General features: G+C 34.1%; 2 protein-coding genes across 2 annotated transcripts in view; one reads left to right on the top strand and one right to left on the bottom strand.

Moving 5' to 3' along the window:
• LOC141297454 (voltage-dependent T-type calcium channel subunit alpha-1G-like) overlaps positions 1-21,987 on the bottom strand; it is a 225,544-nt gene that overhangs the window by 98,101 nt on the left and 105,456 nt on the right. The window lies entirely within an intron of this gene.
• The window catches only part of LOC141298286 (voltage-dependent T-type calcium channel subunit alpha-1G-like), a 75,814-nt gene that overhangs the window by 28,096 nt on the left and 25,731 nt on the right, over positions 1-21,987 (top strand). Inside the window, exons 9-11 of the mRNA XM_073828794.1 lie at positions 1,027-1,074; positions 17,746-17,897; positions 20,608-20,717. Coding sequence (XP_073684895.1) covers positions 1,027-1,074; positions 17,746-17,897; positions 20,608-20,717 — 310 coding nt within the window. The remainder of the gene's footprint in view (positions 1-1,026; positions 1,075-17,745; positions 17,898-20,607; positions 20,718-21,987) is intronic.

Here is a 21,987-nt window from a genome sequence, read left to right as displayed (position 1 = left end):
ACCCCTGCCCCAGGGCTCTGCCCACACTCCTCCTCTCATGCATGTAGGGCAGTGCAGTCTGAGAAGTAAATAAAAGTCTTGTCACAGTCAAATTGGTTACATCCATCAGCTGCCTGCTCCGATGCTACCCAGGATGCACGGCGTGGTATTGATGACCTTCTCTTTTGGTTCCACCGCCTGCTATTTTCAGTTAGCGGTAAAACAACGTAGTTGAGAATCTCCGTGCGGATGCTAGCTCTTGTTTGGATGTTGGCTTGGACATTGGTCCAGCATGTTTGATCTTTACAGTTGAGAATTTTACCTTTTTTTTTTTCCAAGCCCTTGAGAAATACAGATGTAAATAGGTGATCTCTAAACTAAAACATTTGAGAACATTTGGTAGTTTTATCATCTAATCTCAATTCAAAAGTTAAATGTACTGTCACACCATACGTTCTCATTAATGTCTATTTGATTTGCACAGTAGCTGATTAGTGTGTCCTTTGTTTTATACTGCTATCATGTCATCAGCTCTAGCTGGAGAAGGAAAGGTGCTTTATTTTACCTTGCTTCATCTTTTCTTTTTGCTACAAATCTAATTTTCCGTAGTTGTGAATGTCTGACGGGATGTGTCAGGTTTCCAGGGTGGAAATAGGATTAAACCGTGTGTCAGCTTTGCCTGGCCTGATTAATATTTTGAAACTTCTTTTTGAACATAATATCTAAATATCCTGAGGTAACTTTGTGGACTTTTGGTATAGAAAGTTGAGCAGAAAAGTTGTGGATCCTTTCAGGTGAACTTGTTGGTATCATTAACTGAAAAAGTGTTGTTTGACGCAAAGTATTTTAAGAACAACAATCTAGGACTCGAACAGCCGGGATAAATAGATTTAGTATTAGTGTTTTACAAATAACGATAGGGTTATTTTGGACTCAGAATAATTGGAACGCCCACCGGCATACTCTCTCAGAAAATCCATCCTATTTCAGCTCCTTTGACGGTTTGTTTGCTTGCCCTACCTGATTAACATGGTTTCGTTCTTCTAGATATAATGCTGACCGGTGTCAGTTGGTCCAGTCCCGATCACACACAAGGTACAGATCGCTTATGGCATGTCTATGTGTTCACCGTGGTGATGGTGGTGGTTTTGGGATGAGGGTGGGAGGGATGGGAAGGCACCATCAGCGCCCATATTCTCACCTCATCAGATCTGATCTGACCACACAAGAATTGTCTGTGGAAGTGTGTATGTCCGGTTTCCACACCTCATCACCAGCTCCAGCCTCAAGCTCACACAGGGGATGGATAGAGAGAGAAAGGGAGAGAAAAACTCTGTTATTTGGTTCTAGTTTTTGATAAACTCACCTCAGCCTGCAGTAAGTGCTCTGGTGGTTTTCTAGGTCCGATCTCTCAATGTTGCCCCCAATGTGACGCACTGTGGCTGACTGTTCGAAGGGAAGAGTATCACTGTTAATGTCTTTAGCTTTTATTGATATGTCTGCTTCAGAGTTTTCTCATCGGTTTGGTGTTGTGGCGTGGTGATTCACTTCGTTTTGTGATGTTACCCCATAACACTGTTTTCAAAGTTACTGATATGCTAAACACAACACCACACCACACCACACCACGCTGTTGTTCAGAGGCTGCATGACGTGTTAATTCTCATTTGTGACTTACATGAGTGAAATGTTTGTATGGCACACTTGTTCCACTTTGACTTAAGAACATGTTGCTGTACTGGGCTGTTTTATTTGATATGGTAATCTGAGTATAGCTAACTTCTTTTGGATATAAGAGGGTATAATACAATATTCGTTTTCTGTACTTCTGAAGTATTGGAATGTAGAAGCTAGGGCTGCAACTAACAACTATTTTCGATTAATCAATCGATTATTAATTAATTAATTAATTAATTAATGTAAATATTGAAGTCTATATAAGTTATGTACATGTAAAGTATAAAGTTTGTAATCAGGGGTGGACATATCACCTTTGTAGATCAGCCCCCTAAAAGTCGACTAACCGTTAGTTGATGAGAAGAGGCTTACAGTGCCTTGCAAAAGTATTCATACCCCTTCATTTTTTACACATTTTGTTTTGTTGCAGCATTATGTTAAACTGCTTTAAATTAGTTTTTCCCCACATCAATTTACACTTCATACACAATAATAATGACAAAGCAAAAACCAGATTTGCTAATTTTACAAATGTATTAAAAATAAAACACTGAAATAAGTACATTGCATAAGTATTCATACCCTTAACTCAGTACATAGTTGAAGCACCTTTACAGCCTCAAGTCTTTTTGGGTATGATGTGACAAGCTTTGCACATCTGCATCTAGCAATTATCTGCCATTCTTTGCCTCACCTTTTCACCTCTCAAGCTCTGTCAGCTTGGATGGGGGCTGGCAGACATTTTCTAGAGTCCTAGTTGTTCCAATCGTCTTCCATTATGAATAATGGAGGCTACATGCTTCTGTGAACCTTAAATGCAGCAGATTTTTTCTGAACTCTTCCCTAGATCATTGCCTTAACGCAAATCTGTCACTGAGCTCTACAGGCAGTTATCTTGACCTCAGGTTTTTGCTCTGTTATGCATTTTCAGCTGTTAGACCTTTTCTTAGAGGTGTGTGCTTTTCTAAATCATTCTCATTCAAATGAATTTGCCACAGTTTAACTCCACTCGAAGTGTAGTAACATCTAGAAGCAATATGAATGCTTATGCAACGGGATCTTTTCAGTTTTTTATTTTTAATAAATTTGCACAAATGTTAAAAACCTATTTTTTGCTTTGCCATTATGGAGTAGGGAGTGTAGATTGATGTGGGAAAAAAGTAATTTAAAGTAGTTTAACATAAGGCAGCAACATAACAAAATGTGAAAAAAATGAAGGGGTATGAATAATTTGACCAAAATTGCATTAGAGAAAAAAAAAATTCAACAGGAAGTGACTAAGTCACACAGTCCATGACGGACAGATTGTTGACGACTGGTCAGTGTGGTAATATAGTACATTGGGCAGGACATCCAAATGCTTACCAATCATTCATCGACTTCCAATATGACTTTTCATCTAAAATATGTAAGTAGTAGCAATTGTACATGGCTGCTCAATCTAATGTTAACCTATAAAAATGTGCGCTATTGAAGTGTCTGTGTGGAGTTTGGAAGCTGAACAGTAGTGTACTCCCTGCATGACAGATGGATGCACTGGTGCGGTCACCTGTCTTTAAAATACACCATCATTTTTCGTCATACATATAAAAGTAAAACCTGTTTTGAATCTGTAAAGACTTTTTTGCACTCACAAAAACAATAAAATGTTGCTCTTTTGTAAAATAAAGCAAACAGGATGGCTTTTCTGCCATCTCGGTCTCTGTGAACTTGAAACTCTGTGTATACTTGCCTTACAGACATGAACAATATATATAGAGAGAGTGAAATGTCTACTTTTGAATGAACTAATTCAACTGGAAAGCAAATATTGTCAGATTATGTAATCCGCTTCCACTACTGCAGAGACGATGAGTCAGTGTTGCAGACTTCATCTCTTAAGCCAAAAACAAAGAAAGCACTAGATTGTCAATAAATTATTAAAACGTTAATGCAATGTCCTGGCTGTTTTTCCCTGATGCATTCATAATTATTATATCTACCAATGCACTGTCATTATTAAGATTTATATGTTTTATCAATAAATGTGGGACTAATAGTTGACTAATGCTTAAAATGAACAATTACTAGTCGACCAGAAAAGTTTTTAGTTGAGGGCAGCCCTATAGATCTGCTAACTGTAGTAGTTTTTTACTTTTAAGATTTTTATTTGAACTGAAAGCATAAATCTAGGTTATGCGATGCCAGTTTAAGAGCAAAACACAAAAATGTGACATTTCATTTACTAGCTGCATTTCCATTACCCTCAAAATTGTGCATATTGAAATTGCGAATTGAAAATATGTCAAATGTAAATGTAAGTTTTTTTTTTTTACTATTTACTCGTCACTTGTAAAACTTGTAAAAGTCACATGATAATTCTTTAATGTACTGTAACCTCCAAGAAACACCTCATACATGGGCGCTCACAAGGATAAGGGTAAGCATAATCTCCTTGCTGCTTTGCTAAAGATATACGTCTACATCTCCTTTGATTAAAATAATGGCTAGTGCGGTGGCTGCAATATACATAAACCTATCAATGTCGGTTGTCATGAAAATGACAAAGAAAAAAAATACGTTTTAGTCGGATAACATCGGTTAATGGAAATGCCGCCATTTCGCAATAGTTCACAATATCGACATTTATAAAAATTCACTCGGCAGCACTAAAACTGACTGTGCATATATTTACTTGCCAACAACTCACCAAAATAAAAGCTTGCTGATTTTAAAATGTTTGAAAATGTTTGAAAATTCATATACAAAATAAAGGAAAAAAGGAAAAAAAATGAAAATGCAAATATTTGCATTGTATTTTTTAAGTGTACTGTAAAATATTTGTATTTTGATTTAACATATAATAGTATTACCACACTTAATGTATTATTTTGTTTATTATTTTAACTTAAAACTGAACTAAATAAAGTACAATAATACTATTAATACTATTATTAATTATTTTATTTTTATAGTTATATTTAATGAGTTACACTATGTGCATTGTGAGCACCAAACCAAATCCCATGGTGCTCTCATGAGAACCGGACAGAAAAACTTAGTTGCAGCCCCGTTTATAATATATTTATAATTTTAAAAAAAGATTGTTTAATGTTTTAGTACATTAAGTCTGTTTTTCACTGTTATACTATTTAATGTTTCAATTACAGACAATTTGTCTGTCTGTCATGAAAATGTAACTGTTATAGCTCACGGTTAGGACTTGCTCACTGTTAGGACTTTCTGTTTTGCATAATACAAGTATTCGTATTCTAACGGTATAAAACTGTTCAAAAGTTTGATCAGAAATTATCAAAAGCGACAATAAAGTTTATAATGACGCAAAAGATTTGTATTTTTTAGATATTATCAGTTAAATGTTGCAGCCCTAGTAGTAGCTAGATAAAACCTGAATGAAATGGCATTTTATTTAATTTTTTAAAATATTTATTTCGGGTCTCTTCCCAAAGTTTGATCTGCAGTACAGAAACAAGCGCCTATGACAGTTCTTTTTCAAAAAAAAAAAAAAAAAAAAAAAAAAAAAGTTTTTTTGGCTGTTATATAATGCAAAAAGCGGAATATTTTTGTGCATGGAACATGTTTACCCGTGTTGTTCTCAGTGTAGCTGAGAGTCTCTTATCTCTCTCCTTCTGTCTGTATTCTGCCTCTGTGAACAAGAGCTCCCTCATGAACCCCTTTTCTCCTTTCTTTCCTACTCTCTCTCTCTCTCTTTCCAACTTTCTTTTGTCTCTCTTTGCCCCCATTCCCTTAATGTTCTTGCAAAACATCTATTTCCTCTTTCTCAATTATGCATTTTAACACCCTTTCAATTTTGTTTTATCACCAGTGTTTTATGGAGACTCCATATAAAACTAAATTTGTCCATAGTAATGTGTAAATATAGAGTCTGGGTGCATTTAAAAAAAAAAAACGTTTTAGACATAAACATCTATTATATGATTAAAATCTGCATACATAGCTATGCTAATAGACAAGGTAATGCATCCACACCAGAAGGTGTCAGTATGCACTTCTAATGCGTTTGGTATATTGTTTATGAAGCTGTGTATGCACATTTACACTGTAAAAAGTTTTCACCAGATTCAACTTAAAAACCTTAGTTCAGCAGCTGCCTTAAAATTTTAAGTTAAATCAGCTTAAAACTACAAGTCATTTTAACGTATTACAATAAAAATGAGTTGATTTAACTTGTGAGTTGAAATGACTTAAGTTGATTCAACTTAAAATTTTAAGGCAGCTGCTAAACTTAAGTTTTTAAGGTGAAACTGGTGAAAACTTTTTACAGTGTAGGTATGACCATTGATTAGTAGTGTATGGATGATCACACTTTTCCGTCTTTTAAACATTGTTAACATCTACACGCGTCAACATTGTTCACACTATGATTGAGTTATGTCTTCGCACTTGGAATTAAAAAATGACAGGCTCCATTTTCCTTCCAATTAGAAGATAATGTGTTAATTAGTTGACGATCGGTTTACAGTGAGCCTCAGCATATTTTATCATTCTGTTTTGGGTTTCTGTTTAGGAGAGGTGGGGGTGTTACCCCCTGCCAGTCTGTCTCTCTCGATTAGCTTCTGTTCCCCTCCTGTTGGACTGCCGTCGCTGCTGTATGCTCGCGTGTGGGATCAAAGGGCTGGTTAATCATATCACACTGCAGTAGGGCTGAAACCATCTGCCTCTCCTCTACCTGTGTCCTCCCCCAGTCGCCATTTATTAGCCTTTCTCCGAGGTGCCTCATCAGAAATGTGTCCTGCCAGCAGTTTGCCCGGACACACTGTATTAACAAGTCATATCATTTGGAGGTGTCCTTGATTAGGTAACATAACTGATTTACAGTAGGTCCTTTTAGGCTGCAGCATAAGTCATTCTTATCCTGCTACTATGGAGGAATGTTTTCATTTTTAATCATCCATTCAAAATCAGGATGGTGCCTTGTTGTTAAGCACAGACGGAAGCTACAGATGGGTCCTTCTAAAACAAAGTTGACTTTGTGAATTTCAAAACCTTTTTTTTTCCTTATAAAAAGCTGATGGTATTTATTTGTTAACATCTTGACTTATAATTTATCAGTTATAGATTGCATTTTACATGAACATTAAATAATGTAAGATACATGAAAAGACACAAAGACAGAAAAAAAATATTTAAAAGTAAACTGCCTTTTTCAGTGTGATGGGAAAATCACTAAGCGCTGAAGAATGGTTTCTTCTTACTCATTACTTTTAAATATTTAATTCCGCTTGTGTGCGTAGCGAATGCATATTGTTCCAAAGCAGCATTACAGAAAATATAAAAATAAATAAGATAAAAGTGAGCAAGCCAAAGGCAAGAGTGGCAAGGACAAATATCACATGATTTCAAGTATATAATATAATAATACTAGAAATAAGAAAAAAAACTGCGTGTATTTGTTTAAATATTTGTATTATTGGTTTTGTTTGTTTTTGCTGCTTAACTCAAGAAAAGATGAATAATAAGATCAGTTTCTTTTCTTTTAGAATGACCCTGTCATTTTTCCATTTGACCTTTTCTGTCCTGATTTTGTTGGAAAATCTGTTAAATTAATTTAAACTTGAATATTTATTAAACAGAACAGAAATTACTAGACTCTTATTTAGGGCTGTCACTAACAATTATTTTGGTATTCAAGTAATCGGTTGATTTTTTTTCTGAGTGGCAAGGAAAAATATCGTAGGATTTCAAGTATAATAATTACTAGAAATAAGAAAAAACTGCTTTGTATTTTTTTTTTAAATATTTGTATTATTGGTTTTGTTTGTTTTTGCAGCTTAACTCAAAACAAAGTGAGTAATAAATTGACTATAAATATTAGTTCAGATCAATCCTTTTGAAATGGTCATTTTTTTATAGAATGAACCTGACATTTTTCCATTTTACCTTTTCTGTCCTGATTTTGTTGGAAAATCTGCTAAATTAATTTAAACATGAAAATGTATTAAACAGAACAGGAATTACTAGACTCTTATTTGGGGCTGTCACTAACAATTGTTTTGGTATTCAAGTAATTGGTTGATTTTTCTGATGATTAATCGAGTAATGAGATTTTTTTTTTTTTGTAGTAATAAAAATAGACCTAATTGAACAATAGACTTTAAAATGACTGCAAATGCATATATAATATTAAAAATATTATTAAACTGAACAAAATTTACTACACTCTTATTTAGGGCTGTCACTAACGATTATTTTTATATTCGAGTAATTGGTTGATTATTCTGACGATTAATCCAGTAATCAGATTTTTTGTGGTAATAAAAATTGACTATTGAGTGAACAATAGACTAAAAGGACTTAAAATACATATATAATAACAAAAAAATTATAAACAGAACAAAAATTACTGCACTCTTTTAGGACTGTTACTAAGGATTATTTTGGTATTTAAGTAATTGTTCGATTATTCTAACAATTATTCAAATAATCTGATTTCTTTTGTTGTTGTTGTTGTAATAAAAATAGACCTAAGTGAACAATAGACTTTAAAATGACTTAAAATACATATATAATAGCAATGAGGCAATAATAATTGGTTCATTTGGACATCAAAACATGCAAACTCAGAGCGAGGGTTTAAACTTTTATTTTAAAATCCTGATAAACTGTTTTCTGTTCAATTATAAATTTTATAATTGAATCACGGCTTTTGTGAATTCATAATAGCACTATGCTTTATTATGATTTTTAAGTGGTTGTAATATTTCGTGCAGCCTTGGAAAACAGTCTAATAATGCTTTTCATGGATTCTTGTCCACGGAATGCACCACTTTATTTTGCAGATTAATCATTTTTATAAGTGAGTACTCGAATTTAATCGAGAAAATCATGACAGCCCTACTCTTATTCATAGCTGACAATGCAATCAAATTAGTTCAAATACCTGATTAATTAACTGGGATGTGTAGAACCTCATAAATGATGGATGTTCTAATACTGCAGTTCTGCAGGCATATTCATTAGGCTCCATGCAACTATAGCCCCTGATTGCAAATACCTTAATGAAGAATATGATGTCAGCATTAATTTGATTTGTCTTTATGCACCCACGTAGAACTGGAGACGACCTACCAATCTTTCTTTTAATCTCTAGCAGCCAAGTGTATAGTCTCTTGACTGTTACTGGGGGAGCGATGAGACGGCGAGTGACAGAGGGAGAAAATGAAATTACTAAGTGTCGTGTAACCTCCACTCTTGGCAGCAGAAGGCAGTACGGTCGCTTATGTAACCTGGCAACTCCAAACACCATTTCCTTTCTTCCTACTGCAAGTGAAAATGACTCAAAGTCTTCTTTATGTAACTTGGGCAAGCAACAGCCCCCCAAATTGAACAGATGGCGTAAAGTTTTCAGCTGAAAGAATTACTTTTGCTCCGATATATGTCAAGATATGATCCTTTACCTCTAGATAGCTTGTGTATAAGCTCACTTGACTTTCTAGAGTCACAGTTGGATATAACACGTGCTTTATGCAGTTTGTGATTAGGAAATGCATGGGTGGGTTTTATAAAGCCCATGTTGCCATCTTAAAATGTACTGTATATAAATAAAAAACACTGAATATCCCGCTACCTCATGTAAGGATGCAAGAAACATCCAACTTTTGATTCTAATTTAAAATGCACACAGTGTCCTACATTTCAGCAGACTCATGCCTTTTGGCAAGAAGTGCACCTAATCTCTTTATGGGTCTTCATGGTTCATTCAGTAGGGAGTAGGTTTATTAACTGAATAGATAGAGAACGGAGTTAAAAGTCGCTTCTGCGAGAGAGTTGTTGTAACCTCTTGGTGCAACATGATCTTTTTGGTAACCTCTCAGAGTTGTGTACTGATACGGCTGGCTTGTTTGTCATGTTGTGGGAGTGGAGGCTTGACAAATACCAGCCGAGAGAGGGAAGTAACGCTGTCTGGATGGTTAAACAAGCCATGCGAGCTATAGAAAGAAAATAACAGGGCAAGAGGTAAAGATATTCTGCTAGAGTAGCACCACTTGAGCAGCACAAGTGATCGCATTTGAAGATAATACATATATAATAGTGGAGTTATTATGATGAATCTTGTAGATTTTGTTAGTTTTAGCAGAATTAGTAAAGTTGCAGACGTTTGTCCTGCAAATTTTTGCGGGCAGAAATCAGTAATTTCAGATTTCACAATGGGTTGATCACACAAATTCACTGCTTTGACCAAGAGCAAGCTACTTAGTTTGAAGTAAACGTCGTACATGACTATCTATCTATCTATCTATCTATCTATCTATCTATCTATCTATCTATCTATCTATCTATCTATCTATCTATCTATCTATCTATCTATCTATCTATCTATCTATCTATCTATCTATCTTACTTTCACCATGGATTCAAATCTCAAGTTGACAATTTCACAGCTGAGCCCACACCTCCGTTACTAATTCGAAAACGTCACTTTAAAACTAGTAACGAAGGAATGTTGAGTTGCTTCATTGAAAGCTTTTTGAATTACTGTATTAAAAGTGGACTGTATTATGTGGAATATTATGAGAGAGAGATGAACAGAGCAAGTGTGATTACCTTCATCTGATACAGCATTCAATCTTCAGATCAATCTCATATTCACAATAAAACATTAGTTTAAATATCCGCCAAGGAAAGCGATATCTTTGTCGTACTATCCTTTTATGTGTTAAGGGTGATTTCCGATGACAGTGTTGCTCAGTTCATTTGTTGGCTGCGTGTTGTTGACAGTAAAAAGTAAATTTACATCAAAGATAACATGATGAGATTTTGCCCTCAGCCAAAACTATTTGCTCTGAAACAAATTAGAAAAAATATGAGACCAAAAACTGTCAGTTAGATTTACTCAAAACAAATTATATCTAATGTTTAACTACTATAAAGACATCAGAGCTAGAAGCAAATTTCAGAAAATCTGGCTGAGGTAAGATTTCTCTTAACTGCTCTCAGTTTTGTTACTTTTTTGTAAATTTGTAAAGCAGTTTTAATAATAAATATAATTCTAGTCCAATTAGCTTGTCATAAAAATACTGCATTAAACATTAAAACAATTAACATTTATATTAACTTTATTTTTAATCCCATTCCTTTATAGTACAAAGCCGTACACTTAAATTAATCAGACTGCAGGCAGCTCTGCATACAAGAGATAAACATCATAGAGAAGTGCATTTGACTATCGTCCTGGGCAGAAAAGCAGTGTTTGCAATACAATGTGACATAAAAACAGTGTTTGTCACAAAATGTTGCATGCTAGTGGAAACACTACACTATTTTGTGTCAGTACTTTTAGTTAGTTTCTCCCCAAGCAATAGCAACATCATAAACAGACATTCATCATGAGTAGACAGCAACATAAAGTGTCGCAACAAGTTCCAGGATTGCTCAGAAAAGCATCAGCTGCAAGTGATAAAAGTGATACTTTTTATGTAGCTACTCTCTCTGGACCAACAGTGTTTGGTTTGGAGGTTCTACAATGAAAAATGATTGTATTCTTGTTTTTTTGCTGTTGTAAACAGTGGTTGACTGTCACGTACCAAACATATGACCTCGGATGTGACACATTCATTGTTTTAGAATGGGTTTTGATTGTCAGATATGTCAGGCACTCTGACTAACCTCTCATGTTGAGTAATGTAGAATGACATCACTCTTGCGGCTCTCTGCACATCATCACCGTTGCCCATCCACCAGCCTCTGCCATTCAGCCTCCATCTCAAACGGCCCATCTTGCTCAAGTCAGACTCAGAAAGAACGTGTGGTTTGTCTGCCACGTCTGCCAGCATGATATATTATGTGTGTGTCTGTGTTTCTCACCCTAATCTATCCTACAGTGTATGTTTGTCAGTATTAGTGTATGTGTGTTTTCTTTATCATGGCCTCCCATTATTGAAAATTTCTTTCTCTTTTAATAATTGTTGTTTGCTTCCAGTTTCTTCTCTACTTTGTTATTTTTCTCTCTTTTGCCTGCTTGAAGCAGGCATTTAGTCTGTCATTTCCTGTTGTTTTTGACTCGGTGTCTGCTGGCATATTGTGCCAAATAAAAAGTGAACAAGTGCAGGGTCTCTGCCAAACTAATTTTTGCATTGGGGTGCATCAGCAGTATGTCCAGCAGACATCGACTCATTACTTTAGGAGCAACTCATTGACCATGCACTTCAGGGGGGTAAAACCAGCCTCAATTAAAAACCATTCAGCGTAAAACAAATGAAGCTGCAATTTGCTGCCTTCCCTTTCGGATGGCTGTTTTTATCATCTCTGCTTTTTCCCCTTTCTATTTTTGTCTGACATTTTGCCATGCAGGCTTTAGAATTTTTCTCTGGCTCTTCCTTTAAATAACAGTCTAGTCCTCCCACTGCCCACAATTCCCCAGTGCTCATGACTTTCACCTCACATGACTCGTGAAGTCTGCATAATGAACAGATTATTCCCAAACACATTGCTCAGTGGTCTAGTTGTAAGTATCACTTTATAAAGCTACGTCAACCTTTAGAACATCAGTGATGTCCAACTTCAGGCCCTCAAAATCAACCATTTATGGTGTTTGTGGTACAAAACATGTAGATAATGGATCAGAGTTTGTCTGTATTTCCCAACTGACTTAGCTTCCGAGGTACTAGCTGCTATATGGTTCATTTCTTGGATTGACACCTTCCACATCTTTTCTCTTCTCTATTATATATTAAAATGTTTCCTAAAAGGACTTTGGGCCTCCTAAAAGAGGGGTGGATGGGTTAGATATTTACCCAAAGATAAATCAATTGGGTTTCATGATGGATTTACTCATTGTATACTTTTTGCAAATATTTATAAAAAGGCTTTTCATGCACTTAATAATTTCATGGGGCCCAGAGTTCCTATTTTTAAAGTTTCTTTTAAGAGCTGTTTTCCTCCAAGTGCACGTGAGCTGCGGCAAAGCCAGAATCAAGTCGAAAGCTTCAAGACCAGCATGAAGTCTCAGTGGGACGAAAAGGCCAAGAGATTTGTTGTCGTACCCTCTTTTTCGGGGCTGATGGGTATTGCACTGAGTTTTAACAGTCAGCACATCCAGGACCAGTGGGCTGGTGGCTATATTCAAATGTGGTATCATTCAGCCCAAAACCTTCAATTGCTTCACCCAATAATCTGGCCGTTGTTCTCAGCTGTATTCATAGATGGAATTGGAACGGGCTAAAATTGCCATCTAAGCAAAGAATGTCTCATTAAATCATAGTCATGATATCATTAGCTTGTGCCACAAAAATAGAGACAGAGATGGAGAGGTCCAAGAGCCACATTCTCCACTGCTATTTCATTCTTCTCGCGTTGGTTAAAAATAGTTTTGATCCATTTTCCCTCACTGTTTAAGCTGATTTGGCTGATGTGGATGTTAGCTGGACCCATTGCAATGGCATGACATCAGAGAGGCACCGCTGCCAATAGGAAACAAAAGTTCAATCCATTTTCCGTAAATAGGATGCCAAGAACTTCACTTTCTCCCAACTTTTTTTTTTTTAGTTGGGGCACAAAAGACCATCTGATATGCTAAACTCAGTGCAGTACTCATTAGATATAAACATCCGGTTATGAAGACTGCTTTCCCTCTGTCACTGATTTATTAGTAGTAATATTATTATGTTTAGCGAGATTGGAATCAGCAATGTAAGCCAATCAAAATTGAGTTTTGTCCCACCAGCGTAAGACAAGCTTTTTTGAATGAAAGTGCATAAAGGGAGAGCGTCTCACTACAAAGGATAGGAGGGAAGTTGATGAGTGGGGATGTCCTGTGGGAGCTGACCTGTCTACTATAAAAACGAGCTGTGAACATTCACCTGTTCCCATCCCAACTGTCCCCCGTAATTGAGCACCGTTGAAACTGGGGCAGTCAACACAGCAACCTTTGGTCCCAGTGAACGGTTTTGGTTGCAGCCCCCCTGGATACTGTTGTCTGTAGCCCAAATAAATTAATTTATAACACATGGGTTAAAGAACAGAGCATTGACCTCATCTCAGATTTTGTTAGATCCTAGGAGTCATAAAAAATAACAATAAATAGGGTAAATAAATAAATAACAACCAAAATGGCAATGCTTAGCCAAGTCTGGACGTTTAAGATTCATAAATTGTACATTATAAAGTGAAGGTAATGTTGAGTCAGCACATTTAAAAACACCAGGAGCATGGCTCCTATTAGCCGAATTAAAGCCAGATGGGTTAGAAGATTCCTATGGTAATTACCCGCAGAACCGGTGTTGCTGGCATCTCGTCCTGAGAACTCACACTAGAGTGACCCCGTATACGTCACATGAGTATTTAAGAAATATCTCATACGAGTATGATACTGCTTTTGTACATAAACAAGAAGTGAATATCAAGTAACTTACATTCAAGAGAGTATTTCCAGGTAATTTGTTTGTTTGTTTTTCTAACAAAAGTAACAGAATTAGCTTTTTCTCCAGTGTTTTCAAACAAATCGGTCAAGTCAGTGATTCAATCACTCACTCAATTTGAAATGGCATGTTAGCATACTCCTCCTACAATTGTTGTTATATTTTTATTTATAAGTAGTCAAATATTATGCTGCTTCAAATTCAGCCAGTTACTTGTTTCATACCTGAACAAATTAGCATTTTTGTGAAGATTGAACAAATCAACGACTCACTCGTAAAGACGGTCACTTGCTGTAATCTGCAGAATGACTGCAGTGTCACTCCCAGAGTTGTAATTGATAACTAAAAAACTGAAAAACTAAAATAACTAAAATATTAAATGAGAAACATGAATGAAAATTTGAAATACTGCTTTGGCAACTATCTCAAATACACAAGCTTAATTTAAAGTACTAAAACTGTAATATATTTAAATTATTGCTAATTAGAAATATTAAAAATAATAAAATTAATAGGACCACATAAAATGACTAAACCTGAAATTAAAATCAAAACTGAAAATACAAAAAAAAAAAAAAAAAAAAAATCTAATTCACAATTCTAACAAATACTATGGTAGTAGTAAATAATATTAAAATACCGGGATGCAAGGATAAATCAATTAAGTTTTCAGAATGCATCTCAGTTCACTCTCCAACGATTCTGAGCTTAGTTTAATCGCAATGCATTTGTGTGATTTGCAGAATCAATCCAGAAATCAATGTATAGTACCGTAAATATGTAATATTTTCCAAAAAAATATACTGTATTCTATATACACATTATAAATATACACAGTATACACACACATATATTATGTAAACTATTACTTTGTTTTGAATGCGATTAATCGTTTGACATTACTAACAAAGACTCAAAGTCTGTATAGAACACGCACATATGCTTACTTATAGATATCTACATGTTAAACTAACTGAACATCCAAAACATTACTCACATCACTTTTAACAAGCAAATCATTTGGACGTGTTCTAGATGAGTCATACTCGAATTTACTATCCAGTGGGGAGCAGCCATGTGATTAAACAAATACTGCTGATGTGGCACCATTATATATGAAAAAGAAAAGGTTGAATGCAGCACCTGTTCCTTCGGTCCATGGGCTGGTGCCAGAAAAAGCCTGCCTAATGGGCTGACAGGACCACAGGGAACACAGCTGCCGCTCACAGGCCTGCCTGTGTGTTGAGATGATAAGCCCCCTGGCCCCCCGCTGCTCTGCCATCCCTCCTGTCCTCTCCATCCTCAGCGAACAACAGAGAGAAATCACAAAGAATAGAAATGGATCAGCAAAACTAGCATATGCACAAGTCTGTCCAAATGGAATGGAGTTTCTTTTATGTCTCAGGGAATCTCATTAATCCATGACAGTAGGACAATTTGTTTTGTCGAGGTGTCTGTGAGCGAGCAGATCTCAGGCATCCTGGCCCCTCAATCTGGGCTCCTCTGCCTTTGATCTGATATTTGGGACAGACCACAGAAACATAATCACAGTTAAAGGAAAAGTTCACATGAAAATGAAAATTGTCATTTTCTCAGACCATTTTGTTCAAAACCAATGACTTTCTTCTGTGCTATTCAAACTGAGACATTTTGAAGGCTGTTTTGCCATTACCAACTTATCATAAAAGTGGTCCACAAAACTCAAGCACTATATTACAAGTCATACAAAAGCTTTGTGTGAGTAACAGGTTGCATGTATGGTGTAACTCACCGAAAAGATTTGTAAATGAATCATTCTTTTGAGTCAAGTTTTCAACTCACTGACTCGATTTAGTGTTAATCAGGCTAAATTTATGTTGCTACTTGCTTAGAAGCTAACATTTTTTAAATGAATCTTTCTTTTGGGTCAAATCAATGAATGACGTGGATCATAAAACTAATTTAAACGATTCTTTTACAAATTGGACTGACCCAGTTTTCAAGATCAACTCACTGACTTGATGATCCAGCATTAATGAGCCGATGATTTAGTGTTAATCAGGCAGAATTTTTGTAATTTAAATGATTCTTTCACAATTTGGACAGATCCAGTTTTCAAAATCAACTCACTGAATGTATTTTGCTACTTGCGAAGAAGTAAAAATGTGAAAATTAATCTTTCTTTTGGGTCATATCACTGAATGATCCGGATCATAAAACTCATTTAAACGATTCTTTCACAAATTGGACAGATCCAGTTTTCAAGATCAACTCACTGACTCAATTATTCAGTGATAATCAGGCTAAATTTATTTTGCTACTTGTGTAGAAGGAAAATTTTGAAAATGGATCATTCTTTTGGGTCAAATCAATGAATTCTCCGGATCGTAAAACTAATTTAAATGATTCAGTCACAAATTGGACTGATCCAGTTTTCAAGTTCAACTCACTGATTCAACTCAATGATTCAGTGTTAATGACTCAACGATTTAATGTTTATCAGGCTGAATTAATTTTTCTACTGGTTGAAATTTGTTAATTAATAATTATTTTGGGTCAATCCAGATCATGCAACTAATTTATATGATTCTTTCCCAAATTGGACTGATTCAGTTGAACTCACTGAATCGATGATTCAATGTTAATGACTCAAAGATTAAGTTTGAATCAGGCTTATTGGGGGGGTCAAATCAATGAATGATCTAGATCATAAAGCTAATTTAAATAATTCTTACACAAATTGCGCATATCCAGTTTTCAAGTTAGTCATTGACTCGATGACTCTGTATTAATGACTCAATGATTTAGTATAAATCAGGCTCAATTTATTTTGCTACTTGCCTAAAAATGTACATTTGTGAATGAATCATTCTTCTGGGTCAAATCAATGAATGGTCCAGATCATACACATTTAAATGATTCTTTCACAAATTGGACAGTTCCAGTTTTCAAGTTCAACTCACTGTCTCAATGATTCAGTGTTAATCAGGCTGAATTTATTTTAATTTATTTATTTATTTTGCTATTTGCTTAAAAGTTAAAATTAGTAAATTAATCATTATTTTGGGTTAAATCAATGAGTAATCCTGATCATAAAACTAATTTAAATGATTCTTTAACAAATTGGATTGATCCAGTTTTCAAGTTCAACTCAGTGACTTGATGATTCAGTGTTAATGACTCAATGATTTAGTGTCAATCAGGCTGAATTTATTTTGCTACTTGCTTAATAGGTAAAATGAATAAATTAATCATTATCTTGGGTCAAATTAATGAATAATCCAGATCATAAAACAAATTTAACCGATTCTTTCACAAATTGGACTGATCCAGTTTTCAGTTCAACTTTCAAGTTCAACTCACAGAATCGATGTTTCACTGTTAATGACTTGTTTATCAAGCTTGTTTAAAAGTTTAAAATTGGAAATGAATAATTTTTTGGGTCAAATAGATGAATGATCCAGATTATAAAACTAAGAGCACAGCCTTTTAAATGTGCTCTTTTGTGTTCCACAGAAGAAATAATGTCAAGCAGGTTTGGAACAACATGAGGATGAGGAAGTCAATTTTCATTTCTGGGTGAACTTATATAGTATTATCTACTGTATCTTTTTCTTTCTCTTTCCCACTGGTTCTTTCCCTCTTTTCTCAGTGTGGGCATGAGTGTGTACAAAACAATGTTTGTTTCAGTATGGTTATTTCATGATTCCTTCCTGTTCCCATGGTTCTTCAGAAGCCCAGAGTAAACCCTATTACTCCGATTACTCACCAACACGGCTTATCATCCACAAGATGTGCACCAGCCACTATCTGGACCTGTTCATCACGATAGTCATCGGGCTCAACGTCATCACCATGTCCATGGAGCACTACCAGCAACCTAAGGTACTTCTTGCAAAGGCAGTAGTGAGATTGCATGCACTTGATATTCCATTAAGGAAATGAACTCACTGGTTATGTAACTGCAAACAATGTTACTCTAAGTTCAACTCACCGCTATCTCGTTTTATGGCTCTGCATGATATTTGCTGATTAGGCAGCTAATGTTTATGGATTTTATCATAGCATTGAGTATATAATCTTAATCTTTATATTATTATACTTAGTTGCACTTTCACTGTGCTGCTACAAGACATTTTGTACCATTGCCTGTTTCTATAGAAGCCTTATGAGAGTAATGCCTCACTAAAATAAACCACACTGTAGCGTATGCACGGAAATTTATGCATATTCCCTCATCTGTCTTTTTCCCCTGCATAACACTACCGAGACAATTCATGAATATTCAATAGAGGACTAAAACAATAACATGAGTTAGCAGATATGCTCTGGGAGTTTAGATTGGATTTCTCTGAATCTTTTGGGTGGTGTAATATGTTCTTCTAAAGTGCTTTTTTCATTACTTTATGACAAAGGTCAGTTTTAAAAGTAAAAGATAACCTAAAATTACCATTGACGATATTGTGGTTCTTTCAAAAGGTAATAATTTTATTAGAATAATTTGTGTATTTACTTTTAGAGAGCACAAAGACATTTTTTTAAAAAGAGAGGTTTGCAGGTTTTTTAATCATTTATTATTATTATTATTATTATTATTATTATTATTATTTAATTTATATAACATTATTAACATTGGACTTTTTACTGTTTTGGTTTATTATTTATTTATTTAGATATTTATTAGAATAATTGATTATTTATTTATTTATTTTTAGAGAGCACAAAGAAAGTTGAAAATAGAAGTTTGTAGGTTTTTATGTTATTGTTATTATTATTTAATTTATAAAAAATGTCTAACTTTGAACTTCTAAATGTTTGGCTTATTATTTATTTATTTAATCATAGTATTATATTAGAATAATGTATGCATTTATTTATTTTTAGAGAGCACAAAGAAAGAAAGCTGGAAAGAGAACTTGTTGGTTTTTAATTAATTAATTATTATTATAAAACATGATTAACATTGTACTTGTTTTCGTTTATTTATTAGAATAATTTATTTATTTTTAGAGAGCACAAAGAAAGTTAGAAAGAGGTTTGTAGATTTTTTTAATTATTATTATAGTTATTTAATTTATAAAACATGATTAACATTTGACTTCTAAATGTTTTTGTTTATTATTTATTTATTTAAAGTATTATATTAGAATAATTTATGTATTTATTTATTTTTAGAGAGCACAAAGAAAGCTGGAAGAAAAGAGAAGTTTGTAGGTTTTTAATTAATTAATTAATTAATTATTATTATTATTATTATTATTATTATTATAAAACATGATTAACATTGGACTTTTAAATGTTTTCGTTTATTTATTAGAATAATTTATTTATTTTTTAGAGAGCACAAAGAAAGTTGGAAAGAGGTTTGTAGATTTTTTAATTATTATTATTATAATTATTTAATTTATAAAACATGATTAACATTGGACTTTTAAATGTTTTATGTATGTATGTATTTTATTTATTTATATTATATTAGAATAATTTATGTATTTTTTTTATTTTTAGAGAGCAAAAAGAAAGTTGGAAGGAGAAGTTTGTAGGTTTTTAATTAATAATAATAATAATTATTATTATTATTACATTTATAATATATATAACATTTGACTTTAAAATTTTTGGTGCATTGTTTATTTATTTATTTATATTTAATATAAATTTTGTTTATTATTTTACATTTATTTATTATCATTACTATTATTATTATTATTATTATTTTAGAAAGAGAAATTTGTTGATATTTAAATTATTATTATTATTTAACTTTTAAAACATTATTAACATTGTTTTTGTTTATTATTTATTTATTTATATATTATTCTATATTATAATTATTTATTTATTTTAATTTTTTTAGAGAGCGCAAAGAAAGTTGAAAAAAGAAGTTTGTAGGTTTTTAATTATTGTTATAATTATTATTATTGACTTTATAAAACTTGTTTAACATTGGACTTCTAAATGTTTGGTTTATTATTTATTTGTTTATTTTATTATATTATTATATTGGAATTGGAATGTGTGTATTTATTTGTTTTTAGAGAGCACAAAGAAAGCTTGAAAGAGAAGTTTGTTGATTTTTTAATTATTAATATTTAATTGTTAAAACATGATTAACATTGTTTATTTATTTATTTGCTATCTCTCCTCAAATCAAAATTGCTGTTTACTATTCCTATTAGTCAACTCTGTTGCTATGTTTCCCAGGGTTTTCACCCATCATTAATGGAGGTCTGTGACCTCACCTGTGGCTATAAATAGCAGTCTGTTTTAATTAGAGCTCCGGTGGCCCGCAGAATCCTGGAGGAAGTGGAGCAAAGGGGATTGTTAGGCTTTGACCGCTTGTGTGAACAGAATGAATTGATTTTCTGGTGCGTCGTCACACTTTGGGTCTGGCCTTAATTACTGTGTGGTGGAGGGGAGAACGGCCAGACCCCTGGCATTGTCCACTGACTATCAGACCTTGAAGATGCCAACTAGCGATTGGTGTTTCAATTGGCGTTTTAATCTAACCACATATTGATAATGGAACGACTTATTCAGCCATCATTCGGCCTACAGTTTTTACATTCTCTTTGCAACTTCTGTGTTTTAACAGGTTCTGGATGAGGCCCTGAAGATCTGTAACTACATTTTCACAATCATATTTGTCCTCGAGTCCGTCTTCAAGCTTGTCGCCTTTGGATTTCGCCGCTTCTTCAAGGACAGGTAGTAGATGTGATCCTCACAAAAGTTACACTGAAGTAGTTTATCCAAACCAAATCAAATTTACAATAAATCCGTTCCCATGAAGGTGCCCCTTATCAGTGATATTTTTTTGTTAGTAGGGTTTGTTATTCCTAAAGCCACATCATTTGAAATGATATCACAGCTTTGAGATTCCTTGGTTTGCCTCAAACTGTCAAAAGCACATGGCAGAATGCACTGGCGTCTGTGGTGAAAAAGCAAGAACCGAATTTATATCACTTGTGGTTTTGGTAAAGGAAACCCCACTTGAAGTATCCAAATTCACACTGCCTAAGGCTTAAACAATAAGAAACCATCCCAAATGCCATTTGTTCCTCTTAAATTCGTAACAAAGAAGTGGTAAATCCTTTATTCTACAATTCTAATGTGCATAGCATATGTGTAGACATACATATTCTCCATATAGAGTTTGAATGATCCATAACTCTTTTAATTAGTTTTGTATAATCAGTCAAAATGGGGATTAGACCATTTACTAAAGTTGATAGACCATTAGAAGTTCTCATGTAATCAGCTTGCTCCTTCAATAGCGTAATGAAGAGCATTTCATGTCAATGTATTCCCTGATCCCTAATCCATGTGTTAGGAAATGTAAAGCGGCTATTTGCATACTAATGAGAACTTTGACACAACATAATTGATATGATTTTAAAACAAATCTCTCACCGAAGAGTTGAAACTACTGTGTTAGACATTTCAGAACATGCTGTTTAGGAGGTAATGATTTACAACACTGGAAATGGTTTTCTATTACTTTGATCAGCTCTTTTATACAACACACTCCAAGTCCGCAGGAACGGAGGATGGAGGTACACTTTGATCACTGGGCGAAACTGGTGGGAAAAAATGTAGAAATGCTTTGTGTTAATCATTTGACTTAAATTTCCCCACATATCTAATGAAACACCTCTCATGGCTGCAGGCCCCAGAAAATTGAGGTGTCCTAAAACAGGCTCTAGGCTCTACTTCACCCATGACAGTGTTATATTTGACCCTCAGAGGGAGTTATTTAAAGTTAGCCGCAAAGTTTGAAGCCATATTTAGACAATGAACATGCTGAGAAGCCTGCTGGAAAAAGAGAAGTAATATCCAGGGTCAGATAAGGGTTGTTTGGACAAAATAAAATTTTATCGCTTTCCATTTTTGAAATTGTGTTTGCACACTTTGCCTGGTTTGCTTTTTCAGGATACTATGCTACCTTCAAGTCCTTTGAAGTTGTCAAATTGAGGAA

Source organism: Garra rufa, chromosome 22, assembly GCF_049309525.1.
Source record: "Garra rufa chromosome 22, GarRuf1.0, whole genome shotgun sequence".
Lineage (NCBI taxonomy): Eukaryota > Metazoa > Chordata > Actinopteri > Cypriniformes > Cyprinidae > Garra > Garra rufa.
This window is presented reverse-complemented; position numbering and strand designations above follow the sequence as displayed.